This window comes from Phragmites australis, chromosome 13, assembly GCF_958298935.1.
Source record: "Phragmites australis chromosome 13, lpPhrAust1.1, whole genome shotgun sequence".
Lineage (NCBI taxonomy): Eukaryota > Viridiplantae > Streptophyta > Magnoliopsida > Poales > Poaceae > Phragmites > Phragmites australis.
In genome coordinates, this window is record NC_084933.1 from 24,230,862 (window position 1) to 24,245,146 (window position 14,285).

General features: G+C 43.0%; 1 protein-coding gene across 1 annotated transcript; it reads left to right on the forward strand.

Annotated features, from left to right (window-relative positions):
• The first annotated feature begins 12,738 nt into the window (after positions 1 to 12,738).
• Positions 12,739 to 13,872, forward strand: LOC133888990 (ethylene-responsive transcription factor ERF038-like). The gene has a single exon (XM_062329419.1). It carries the CDS (start codon positions 12,797 to 12,799, stop codon positions 13,631 to 13,633), a length of 837 nt encoding a protein of 278 aa, XP_062185403.1. The 5' UTR covers positions 12,739 to 12,796; the 3' UTR covers positions 13,634 to 13,872.
• The last annotated feature ends 413 nt before the right edge of the window (positions 13,873 to 14,285 follow it).

The following is a 14,285-nucleotide window of genomic DNA, read 5'->3' on the forward strand; positions in this document are numbered from 1 at the left end:
TAAAATGTTAGGCGGAGTTCCAAACGAGTTGGCTTCTGTTGACCATATAATGGAAACTACTACATGACTACTCTTTGTCCCCTTTCTGAATGGTCGAGTCAAAGTTCCAGTATACCTTGCAGATCATGATGTACTACGTAGCTCTATTTTGTTAACTGTTATTTTCACTGGCTCGCTGCTTTAATATGATCGGCATTAGCACTCCTGATTACTGAATTAGCTGAAACTCCAATCGAACTGCTTTTAGGCAGCCTGTTTCATGTTCAACGCCCACTGGAAACAGATTCAGTGTTGCAAAATCCTAGCCTCTTTGTTGTGCTAGTTTCTAGTAGTGCATATCTTTCCGTGCCCAATTCCGTCGCTTGTTCTGCCCCGTTGATCCCTTGCCAATCATATGTGCTCCAGTTTCAGGGCATGTTTTGTTTATGGCTATATTTTATCATGCTATAAGTTAGTCAAATTTTACTATCTTAGACACCAGTTTGATTTATAGTTATAGTTATGACAAGATTGTATTTTTATTATCTGGATCTTATACATCATAAATACAAAAAGTGTGATAAAATTGTCTTAGGCCAGCTAAAGTGTGACGCAAAATTTGATCGTTAAACCTTAAACAAGTTTAGCAAAAATCTATAGCCAAACATTGGCATCCTTATGCTATCAACATACATGCCCTTAAAACTCCAGTCCAGCACAATAATACCCGCTTCTTTGACGCCGCCCCAGCTTTGGCCTGCCCTACTGTCGCGGCCAGCTTGCCGGTGGAGGAAGCATGCAAGAACAGAGCAGCCACGTAACCCGTTGCGGCACCGAAACTGCGCCGTACCTGTAGTACCGAGAGCTGGTGCCGGCGTGCCGCTGCCTTTCCACCTTTCCAGGTTGATCGAAAATGCAAGCCATTCTTGCGTGTGGACATACTACTACTGACTGGTACAGTAAGCACTGGTACAGTAATCACAGAGCTGCAGCTAATTGTGTCAACGGCTGGACAAGGTTAAACCTGCATTTTTGTTTGGCCGTCAGCAATACTGTAGGGACAGTATGGGCACTCGGATACTCAGACGTTGCAGCCATACTATCCGGGACGGTTAGGCTCACTCAGCGGAGCTGCTATCTAACGTTACAGTAGCTGATACGGTTTTTGGGTGACAGCAAAGCACTCCAGCGCAGTCCCTATCTCGCGCTATAGTGCAGCGACAGTGATATGGCTAGCTGGACTGCTGGAGTGAGCTGCAAATTTGCGGTAGACGAGAAAAAGCTGCAACACTGTTTACTGAGAATAAATGTGGGTTTAAAAAAATAATAATAATAAAAAGTAGAAAATAAGATAATTATTGCAGATGAAAAAAATAAAAAGTACTATAATAGTATTATGAGATACTATAATAATATTATGAGATACTATAATAATATTTTAGAGAATAAATTTTAAAATATCTATTAGGATAGCCTTAGATGGGGAGATATGATCAGGTGTTCGAATGAACGCATTGACTCTGCTGGTACTATAGGACTGTAGCAGTAGTGCTACATGGGTAACGTGAGGTTACTGTTCTGGTCATTAACGCGATGGAGCTCTCGCTGGCAGGCGAACTAGCCAATGTGGTAAGTTGCTGTCACAACGGGGTGCTTAGCATTGATGGCTCTGCCGTTGGCATCTTGGGCACCTCGTACGACCTGAGTAACTTACTGTTTTCTATAACCTGCGGTAGGCAGAGTAATAGTCCTGGTACCATTACGTAGTAGCCATCTCTAATCGCTATTTTAAAATCTTATACTTATAATAATATTATAATATCTATTATTACTATTACAATACTATCTTTCACAACTATCTTTAACAGATGCTCTATACATACTTATTTTCTCTCTTATAACTATTCTGTCCTCGTACGTATCGCACATCTCCTATAATTGCCACCTCATCCTTGCCTCCCTCCTTCGCTCTGGCCCATCGCTCCCCTCCGTCGCCGCTCTCCCCTTGCCGCATCCTTCCTCCACTACGGCCAGATCTGACGCTTTGGACCTTGCTGCCGCTTCCCTCCTCCATCATGCCCCACCAGTCCTTCGCTTGCCCCCTCGTCACGCTCCACCTCCCTCCCACACCAGCTCTAAGTCCAATGAGTGCTCCTGATCGCTCAACACGCCACCTCCTCGAAACTCTTCTCACCCGACCGATGCCATGGTGAGCACCACATACCCTCCTCCACCTTCCGTGCTCTCCTCTATCCCTTCGCCGTCGTGCCTTCTCCTTCCACCAGAGCGTCCCTCCTCAAATATGTGCAAGCTGTCGTCGATCCACACCGCCACCTCCGCCTCTGCCACAATCAATTCCGCAAACTCGGGAGCACCGAGTCGTTGTCAAGTGGGCCCCGCATAGTGTTGCGGGCGAGCATTTCCTCGAGGAAATTTTCCGCTCATCTCTCCTCCCCAAGGGATTGTTGTATCACTGTAGAACTTAAATGCAATACGTTGTGATCCGTCTCCGATCGGCATCCGTTCTTGTAGCACTCGAGACTGAGCTTGTTGGAGCTTGTTGGAGTTGGCCTAACGATTGTATATTTGCTCCCAGGACCAGATGTTCCGTCGTCAGAATAACTAATGCAAGCCTCCTCGGTATAATATCGTTATACTAGTATTCTATTACAGCAGTTCCGTACAAGGACTGGTTCACTCCATAATACGAGTATTAGTTGAGGCACAACTGCAAGAATTCTCCGATTTTCTGCTTTGACTCGGTGAAGTTGAAGCTGGAAACCTCGAGGGGAATACGGAAGTTGGATAGATGCAGGAGCCAACTTGGACGGCGAGTTGTTACTTGCAAGTAGGAGCCATACACGTTGAGGCTATCTACTGGGCTATCTAGTGCTACTATGTACCCCGAGTCTATGATCCGTACGTGCGCCGGATTCGTCGTAGAGACGTAGAGTAGCAGCAGTAAATTCGTTGGACAAGAGGACAAGCTCTATAACTTGGAAGTAATGCGTGTTTGCGCCAGTACGTGTACCGCCTACACTCTCATTAGTATTATAAAATCTGAAGTTTTACGATAGAATTTAGGTTCATTTTGATGTTTAAAGATTTAGTTTTCTTAAAATATATCTTTATATCTTAAAGATTGATTCTATCTTTTAGAAATTTTTGACACTATATATACGAGGTAGCATATCTTATTGTAAACATAGATGAATTAAGAATAAATATTTTTTTTCCTTGTATTGTGTCTCCTTTTATAATTATTTTCTCGAATGATCGTTAGACTACACTTAGTAGTAGCGGTTTATCAACATATTATCAGTACTAAGCTCTGCCGGAGATTAAGCTAGCGGAACAGATCTGCACTGTATCGACTTCGTCGTCAAGCGGGTAGGTCATAGCCTAGCCTATATGTCCTACGCGATATGAATTTACCACGATATGAACAAGCTATGGTATATATATGATGAACAAACATATCGTTTTGAGGAATATATTTGTTAGCTAGATCGCAACTTGTATGTAATTGATGCCCACAAAGAAGGGATCGAGCCCTTGTGTCGACCTTGCCATGCTGCTCCTGTAGTTTGGTCGCCACCTGCACGTGGATGTACCGAGGTAGAGGAGGAAGATAGGTTTGAGGCCCTACCATTCCTTCTATCGCCTGTGGAGCAGAGAGGAAGATTGGCTAGGGGGTTGCGCTCCTACCCTGCCGGCCGTTGCCGCGTACCCCGTCGAGCCTTTGCCACGCACCCATCCCGAGCGCGCATTGCGCTGCCTACACAGAACTAGGCCATGTCCCAGGCCACACGACCCACCTAGCAGCATGCCACCGCATTGGCCACACGCCCACATGTGTTGCTGATAACTGATTGGCCGACCTGCAGCTTAGCCGTCAGCATCGATGAGACCGAGCCCCTAGCGACATCGTCAGCAGACGCCCATAAGGTCCATCCGCCGTGCAACAACCATCATCCCATGAGCTGCATGCATGCAATGCGTGTACAAGCGAGTAGGCAAACACCGAGTGATGGAATGCGACGTGAGTTATGCGATCTAGCTTGTGCATGCATGTGCCAGCCACAGTGAAGAAGCTTCGATCAAAAGCCAATACAAGTGCAACGACCAACCCCGCCTTGCGCATGTCGCGCCGTCCACAAGCGGTCACCCGCACGCGCCCGCCGCCAGCTTGGGTGGAAACCCTAACCCTGAGTGGATTGGGCCGATTGGGTTGAGTGGATTGGGCCGATTGGGTTGGTAGCCCGTTCACAGCCTAACAAATAATAACAAGCCGAGTCGAAAATTGATCCATCTTGCAAAAAAGTACTTCTAGAATTTGAATTTTGCATTTATATTAGCAATTATGCAGTATTTATTTCTATGCTATTGTTACTGTTCAAATTGCTTGTTATGTATTTAAATTTAGTAATATTCATACAATAACATAGAAAAATATCAGAAAATTTGCAGCAATCCAATTTAGCAACACGATGCAACTTTCCTAGTAGTAATACTTACGTCATATAAAGATGGCTGGCATCACGAACAAAGAGTTCGTTGAGCTTAGTGCAAATGGTCGCAACTATCTCACTTAGACGTCAGATGTCTGGATTGTACTTGGAGCGATAAAAGCTCTGCACTACCATTAACCTAGGAACAAGTAGTTCAATGGTTCCCACGGAGGATGAGAATTATCAGATACTTTATTTTCTCCACCACCATCTCTTCCCTACTTTGAAGGATGAATATAGACCAATAACAAGCGTTAAAGCACTATAGGACGTACTGCAGGAGCATTCTAAACACCTTAAGTACACCACCAAGCCTCTTGCAAAATAATGATGGGTCCGGCTCTGTTTCTGTGACTACAAGTATATCAGAGAGTACAACTCTAGCTGTACCATATTTGGACACTCCTATGTCTATGTGGGTAAGAGATCACAGAAGAGGAGAAATTTGAGAAGACATTCTCGACTTTCCACCCGAATGCAGCAGAATCTGCACGTAATCACTATCAATCAAAATACAAGAAGTATTCTGAATTGATTGACATGTTGCAGCTTCATGAAGTTTATGATGAAGTCATAAACAAAAATTTCTTATCCTAACAACAAGGCAAGAGCAATGGTCTAGAAGTGAATCATAGCTCTTCCAAAGCATGTAAGAACCGCAATAAGAAGTGGGGGAATGGAGGATGGAAAGTGGTGGCAGACAAGGTCAAGTCTGGTGATGATAATGGCAAGATAAAGAAAGAAGTTAAGTCATATGATGAGCAACCAGAATCTGCAAAGCATGTTGTGGAAGCATACCAAAAGAAGAAAAAGGAGCAGCCAGAAGCACACCTCACCATTGCAGTAGGGATGAAAGAGGACAAAGCAGCCGCGTTAAAAGGGATGCATCTCACATGGAGGTTGATGATGCTGCCACACGGACAGTAAAAGACATCCCAATAAAGGATGTTGAGGCCTCTAATTTGCCCTCCTCCACTGCCATAGAAAATGCCATGAAGAATGAATCGAAAAAAAAGCCATTGAAAAAGAAGTGGCTGAATATTTCGCAGACTCTATCTAGAATTGGAGTACTTAGCCATTTCTTTAGTTTTTGAATTTAGAAGGATTGATTGAATGAATGAAAGCTCTAGAAGAGCAAGCCTAGCTGCAAATAATATTTTTCAGTATTTATAGAATATGTGTGGTGCCTGTATGGAGGAAGTGTGTATTGTGAATAGTGGAACTACAATCACCATCTTAAGAGAAAATATGTATTTTCGGTCTATTTGAAATAGCTCTAGAAAAATAATGACTATCACTGAAAATGATAAATACATAGTAGGTTCTGAAAGAGTCACAGTCATACTATCTATGGAAACTAATTTGCACATCGTAGAAGTATTTGTTGTACCTTGAATCTACAAGAAATCTCTTAAATTTTAAAGATATTCACGCTAACGGTTTCTCGGTAGAAACTGGTGAAGAAGATGGTAGGCAGCACCTACTCATCACCAAGCGTGATAGTGAAGTAAGAATATTAGAAAAATTTCTCTCACTAAGCAGTGGCTTATACTACACTCGCATTAAAGCACCTGAAGTGTTCACTTGCAGTGCAGAATTATTCTCCTTATTATATGATAGATTGGGTCACCGTGGTCTTAAAATTATGAGAAAAAATGTCATGACATAAATATGAATAATTTCCCGAATCAGTAAGATTTTGTATGCCCTGCATGTGCTACCGAGAAATCAATAAGAAGACTATCTACCTTGAAGGTATAAGAAGAAATTCCTGCATTTCTGGACCGAATCCAGTGAGATATTTGTGGTCCTATTCAGCCACTTTCTGGTCTGTTTTGGTACTTTATGGTATTAACAGCCACTTTCTGGTCTGTTTTGGTACTTTATGGTATTAATAGACGCATTCTCGAAGTGGTTGCATGTATATCTATTATCTACCCGCAACCACACCTTTGCAAAGCTAATCTCGCAGATCATATAGATCAGAAATAATTTCTCTGACTATCGAGTGAAGTCTATTAGAATGAACAACACTAGAGAATTTACTTTTAAAGCGTTGGATGATACTCGCACTGGTATGGGAATTAAAGTTGAACATTCTGTACCGCATGTCTACACTCAGAATGGACTAGCCCAAGCGCTGATAAAGAGAATAAAATCCATTGTTAGACCTTTGTTGCAACACTGTAATTTGTCTGCTACATGTTGAGGACATACAGTCTTACATGTGGCAACCCTCATTAATTATAGACCATACTCCTACAACATCCATTCACCTATGCAACTAGTGCAAGGGGTAATTCCGAAAATTTTTCATTTACGCAAATTTGGATGTATAATTTATGTGCCAATACTACTGCCACAACAAACTGCTATGGGACTTTTGCGGAAAGTTAGAATATATGTCCATTATGAGACTGCATCCATAATCCGATATTTAGAACCAATAACTAAAAATTTGCATACGACCTGCTTTGCTAACTGTATTTTTAATGAAAATAATTTTCTGTCATTAGGGGAGGAAATATACCCTTTGATGAAAAATGTCATGAAATTATATAGCAGTTTGAAGAAATTGCAGCACATGATCCTCGTACTAGTGAAGCAAATGGTGAAATACAGAAAATTATCGATTTACAGAAATTAGCAAACGAACTGCCTTATCATTTATGTGATTTGAAGAGCGTGACTAAGTCGCATGTGCCTGCACAAAATGCACCAGAGTAGGTAGAAGTACCAAAAGAATGTACCCCTCATCTTGTCCTAGGAGCTTGAAAAATAAAAAAAGACAAGAAATTTGGTTCTCAATTCCCAAATAGCTGGAAACGTTTGGCGAAAATGGGAAATGAGAGTTTACCATAGCCGATCATAAAAGTTCCCCAAAGGAAGAAGAATGGGAGCAAGTTGAGACCTTTTGATGGTATGAAACCTCAGGAAGTAGACATACCAGATTTGAATCTTCCCACGCAAGAAGAAATCAGCGAAAATGCACGTGCTGAAATTGACACTGATAAACTAAAGGAACTTGCTCCAACAAGAACTTATGAAGAGCAAGATATAGAAGCACCTAAAAGTGCAGTCCATGATGAAATAGCAATAAACTATATGAATTCAGGGAAATCCTGTAATAGAGCAACCACAATAGTCGACACAAACTTCACAAATAAAATTACCACAGTCATAGATCATGACCCTGAGCCTGCATCACTCCTTGAATATAGAATGATGTTAAATTGGAAAGACTAGTAGAAGGCAATAACAGTTAAATTGTTATCCCTGAATAAAAGAGAGATTTTTGGGTCAGTATACCGCACACCTCTCCACATCAAACCAGTAGGATATAAGTGGTTTTTATTCGTAAGAGGAATAAAAGGAATGAAATTGTGAGGTACAAAGCATAACTAGTGGCACAAGGTTTCACTCAACGACCAGACGTTGATTACGAAGAAACCTATTCCTCGGTGATGGGTGGCATTACCTTTTAATCTCAATGGCAGTCAACCCGGAGTTGAAAATGAAATTGATGGATGTTGTGACTGCATATCTTTATAGGAGTCTAGATTCAGACATTTATATTCATGTACCTGAAGGAATATCATTGACGAATCAGAATAGAGAAAATAAACACCTTTTATAGCGTGCAATTGAAGAAGTCGTTGCATGGGTTGAAATAGTCAGATAGAATATGGTATAATCATTTGAGTGAATTTCTTAAAAAATGAGGCTACACAAATAGCACATATTATCTCTGTGTATTCATAAGAAGGTCCCATAATGGATTTTGTATAATATCCATATATTTAGATGATCTGAATATAATCGGTACAGAAGAAGAAATAGAAGAAGCAAGTTTCTACTTGAAATCTGACTTTGAAATGAAAGATTCAGATAAAACCAAATTTTGCTTTGGTCTGCAGCTAGACTATGTGTCAGATAGAATCTTTGTAAATCAGTCAAACTACACTCATAAGGTGTTAGAGAGGTTTGGTTTTGAAAAATTATTTTCCACTAAAACCCCCATGATCAGAAGGTCATTGCAAGCAGATCAAGATCCCTATAGACCTAGAGAAGAGGGGGAGAAAGTATTAGGACCGGAATTCCCGTACTTAAGTGCAATATGTGCGCTGATATATCTGGCTAATTGCACTAGTCTAAATACAACATTAGTAGGAAAACCTACTTACACGATACAGTGTAGAGCCCACTATAAGGTATTGGAAGGGCTTGAATGATATTCTGTGCTATTTGCAAGGTAACAAAGATCTGAATTTGTTCTACAGAAAGAATCAGAACCTAAATCTGGTTGGATACGCAGATGTTGGGTATCTGTCAGACTCGTATACATCAAAATCATAAACTAGTTATGTTTTTTACGTGGTGAAACTGCAATATCCTGAAAATCATCGAAGCAAAGACTTGTATCTATTTCGACGAACCACTCGAAAATAATAGCTTTATATGAAGCCGCACGAGAATGCATATGACTTAGAAGAGTAATCAATCATATCCAGTAGTCATGTGGTTTGAACACTACTAACACCCCTACTATTATCTATGAAGATAATACTGCATGTGTTGCATAAGTGCAATCGGGATATATGAAAAACAGATTAACAAAGCATATCAACTCTAAGTTCTTTTATGCTCATGAATTGTATAAGATGAACGAAATAAAGGTAATACATACCAAGTCATGTGAAAATTTTGTAGATTTATTCACTAAGTCTTTCCCTACATCTACTTTTGAAAGATGTGTTCGTTGCATTGAGATGATGAGGCTTAGAGAGATGTACAATTTAGGAGGAGAATTTTTACATAATACCGATACAAGGAATTAAATTTTGGTCAAGAAGATTAAGTGTCCAAAGTTAATCATGAAGATTATATGAAGCATTTTGGGTGGATTGGACTCTTTTTTCTTTAATTGAGTTTTCTTGAAGTTTCTCGTGTTAAGTTTTTTAACGAGGCAATTCGTGTGACCATGTCACAAACTATGTACTATTTTTTCTAATTTTTTCACTGAGTTTTTAGGGAGTTTTGATGAGATATATGTATTTCGCGAGAAGTGTTTAAAGAGGAGTGTTAGAAAACCTGGAGTTTTACGATAGAATTTGTGTCCGTTTCGATCTCTAAAGATTTGATGTTCTTAGAATATGTCTCTATCTCTTAGAAATTGATTCTATCTCTTAATTTTTTTTTCACTATACATACAATGTAACACACATCATTATAAATATAGATGAATAATGAATAAACATTTTTCTCTATATTACATCTTCTTTTACTATTATTTTCTCGAAGGATCCGCGGACTATATTTTGTAGCAAACGATTTCTCAACGATTAGCTCAGTTTTGTTCGGTACAGCTACAGTTAAAGCCACCTTTGATTGGGCGGCCAAGGTCAGGTTAGGTCCAATGATCGGATCAACGATCGAACCTTCGGTTGAGATCATTCACCTTAACCGCACCGGATTTCACCAAACACGTCACGATGGAAAAACCGTCACGTCCTTGCTTGGTTGCTTCACCTGTATCGCTTAAGATTGCAGGGCTCGCAACCGCGAGTACGCAGCCGATGGAGCGGTTCAGGTCGTCACCGCCCGGTGGTCGCTGTAACGCTGATGCTTGCAGCCGAAGCGCACGGCGTGGCCGGCCGGGCCCCGTTCCCTCCTTCTCGCCGAGTGGACGACCCCGCAGTTTCGCGAGGTTTTGCGCGGGCGATCACTGCTGTTTGCTTGAAACGAGCGATGCCGTTGCCGTGGCTGCCTAGCTCCTCTCGGCGCGCGCAACCCGCAGGCTTCACTCACGCTGCCGTGGCTGCCTAGCTCCTCTCGGCGCGCGCGCCCCGCGGGCTTCACTCACGCTCACGTGGGTTCTCGGCTTCTCGCAGCACAGCGGCTCGATTTGCAGCTCTAGCTCATGGGGAACTGCACGTTTTTTGCGTCCCTGTAACTTGCACAGAACCAGAAGTAGTAAAATGCCCGTGGAACGCGGTAATAATCGCACGGCTCGGCGTTCTAGGCGCGCGGCGATCGTGCAACGAAAAACGTCTGTTTACAAACAACGGTTGAGAGCTGACGACCGGGGATCGGTTAATTTATTTTCCACAGGATTTCACCGGTTGGCTGATCGGACATGCCCGTCAGCCGGGTGCGAGTGATGCGTTTACTGAATGCAAGCCGCGAATTTCGTTAGCCAGTGGTGCTATAAACTACTGGTGCTGAAGCTTGTGAACCAGCATTGTGCAGGAGTGCACGAGCCTGCATCGTCGTGTTGGATTGGATGTCGAGAGTGGGAAGACGTACGGCTGATGCGTAGAAGGAATCTAGGTGCAAAGCTTCTTCGCTGCAACGGACGGCATTTATTTCTTCTCGATCAGTTGTACTGGGAAGGACAATCTAGGTAGGAAAAGCCTCAGATTTCTGGTAGCATCCGTTTGATCTGCACCGAGGCCCAGTGTAGTTACTGAAGCGTGCAATTCAACCTTGAAGCTATGTAGCCTAGAGGTGTACTACTATCCAGTTTCAATCCGCTACATCCTGCGTCCATGTATACGTTCCAATCAATCGGAGCTGAAATTTGGCACGGACGATGTACCGTGGCCTAACTTTTTTACTTGTTCCGTCAGAACCCAGAAACACACTAACTCGATGGAAGTCAAAAGGCAAAACCTGACAAAACGAAGCCAAATTTGTCTCTTCAATCGCGGAAGAATTCACGACCAATTTCTGGCGAAATGCTGGCTGAGATTTGTCCAGCTCGATTCCTCTGGCTGTCGCGGGGTTGGGCAGCCGGGCAATGCGCCGGCCGGCAGGCATGCACCCACAACATAATATTTGCGCCCGCAGCCTGCACATTTTGTATGTATGCAAGCACCACCATCACTTGGTTGCTCTGCTGCACCTCTGCCATTCCATTCGGCTAAATACCTGTTAGTAAACCGGTTCAGAGATACCAGTTCGAGTAATTTATTTGGGGATCGGTTAATTTATTTTCCACAGTAGAAGATTGACTAGCGTCCTACTAGTTAAAAGCAACTAAAAACGAATGAGCTTCACAGATAAAGTATTCAGCATAATGGTCATATATATATATTTTTGACCTAGTGCGCCAGAGATGGCTTCCTTATTTTTGAGACAGATGGTAGGTTAAGGTACCAACCACTTCCTCAAGCCCGTTGAGTTCTGACACTGAGTAAATGTCAATGCCTAGAACCTTCTATAAACAAATATGTCGATTATTACAAAATATAAACCAATGTTTTCTATATGCACATGAGTACTTTTCTTTTAGCTCTTCTGAAAGCTGTATTCTAGCTGATTAGAAAAATTCGTTGAAATTGCTTTTCATAGTTCTTCTACTACTAATAATAAACTACGTAGTTCTTCAAGTATCTCTATACTGTCTAGTATGGATACGAAACTTGATTGCTTAGTTTCCACCCATAAGGGGTGAAACATTTGCTAGTACATATTATTGACTTTAATCACAAATAAGTGTCGTTTTAGATATCAACGCGGTCTTCAAAATACATCTTTAACTACTATTTTTTCATACATTAATATATTTATAGAATATATCAAAGTTATACTCCCTCCGATCACAAAGATAAACCCATTTAGGTTGTACTACGTCAAATATTTTAGCTTTGACCAACAATAACAAAAAACATAAATATTAAAAACATAATTTTGATGTTACTAGAATCATTATGAAAAATACTATCATAATATACAACTCTTTGTATTTGAATGTACTGAAATTGTTTGGGAGATATGGTTAAAGCCTAGATTGAAGATAATTTGTTCTTGATATTGTTAGTCAAAGTAGCATATTAGAGACCATATCCTAATAGACCTATATTAGGGATGGGAGGGAGTACTATTATGTAACTATTTTTCGAGACAATCAACCTGTATCATTTTCAAACATCCAAACTCAACACATGAAGAATAATTTATAGCCAATATTTGAAAATGTTGTCTGTACGTAACATAATACGACACTTATTTATAACTGGAGGGAGTAACTAGCTCCGTGTTTCTTCAAGGCCTCAAGGGGGGAACTTGAGCAGAGCTTTTGAGCTTTCAACATGCATGTAGGTGTAATAACAGTCCTTGTTTTACATTTTTTTTCAAAAAGAAAGTCTAAAATAAGAAAATTTGAAAGAGAAAGGAAAACAGAACACTTAAATACCCAGGCCTCAATACGGAACCAAGGCATACCAGCCTACCACTATTTATAGCCGGGGGCATTCTACTTCCCCACACTTACCCCTCCCAGCTAGTCCTCCAAGCTACAAGCCATGGAGGCAGGCGCAAGCCATGCACCCACCACCTCTTCCTCCTCCTTTTCCTCTTCCAGTACTTCCTGCTCCTCCCTCGTCAATGGCGGGCCGCAAGAGCTGTCCAAGAACTCTGCGAAGAAGCGCAAGAGAGCGACTTCGCCGGACTCCCGAGAACTAGAAGCAAACACCACTACCGCCACCAATGGCCACCAAGGCGAGGACAGCAGCAGCTGCAGCAGCACCTACGACAACGCGGAGAGCGGCAAGGCCCCGGCGGCATCCGGCGCCGCCACGTCGAGCAGGAGTGGCTTCAAGCATCCGTCGTACCGCGGCGTACGCCGCCGGAGCTGGGGCAAGTGGGTGTCCGAGATCCGGGAGCCCCGCAAGAAGTCGCGCATCTGGCTCGGCACCTTCCCCACCGCGGAGATGGCGGCGCGCGCGCACGACGTGGCCGCGCTAGCCATCAAGGGCCGCGCCGCGCACCTCAACTTCCCGGACCGCGCCCACGAGCTGCCCCGCCCGGCGTCCACTGCCCCGGCAGACATCCAGGCCGCGGCCGCCCAGGCAGCCGCGGCCGTGCAGTGCGAGTGCAACACGTCGTCCGCCGAGTTGTCGTCGTCCCCTGCGGCCGAGTTGCCGTCGTCCCCCGCGGCCGAGTCGCAGGAGGAAGCTGCCTGTCCGGACACGGTGAACGGCGACGGCGGCCAGGACAACGCACTGTTCGACCTCCCGGACCTTCTTCTGGACCTGAGGGAAGGACTATGGTTTTCACCTGTGTGGCCGGCGGCACTTGCGGCGGAGGAGTACGACGGCGGCGACGTTGGGCTACATGAGCCACTCTTGTGGGCCGAGTAACTTTACCTTTCTGGGCTCTTGAAAAAAAAAGAAAAGAAAAAAGGAGCTACCGGTCTACCACCACACCATATGGTGATCTAAAAAGAAAGAAGAAAAAAGAGCCACCATGCACAACACTATGTGTTATTCTTAAATTAGTACTGCTCGTGCTTGATTTGGCCAAGGAACTTGTGTTCTTTCTGTATCAACTATCAGGACAAGAAACGTGTATTGATAGCAGTCTGATGCATTTGCAAAATTGCAATGGTTTTCTTGATGATTGCAACAACGATAACAATATTGTCATGTGGTGATGTGCCGGCTGTTCGGGGGTCGTTTCATGGACCCGTGAAACGGAGTCCGTGTTAGCGTTTCACAGATTCTCACTGGACAGCTCCAGTTCACAACGTCCCGATCTTGCTGCTGCCACGCCGTTGTAGTGACCAGGCAACGAAGATTTCTTTACTTTATCACGCCAACTGGACTTTCACTTCATCACTCGCACCCTATTTCTTTTCTACGTTCTGACTCTACTGAACTCGTAATATCTTGGCTCGGTTCAATGCAGACTCCACGTTATCCTAGGTTACCAGAGAAGAAGCCATGAATCCAACATAATGGTAACGACTAGGTTTCGATCATGCAGGCGTTAACATCCTCGCCATGGGAGGAA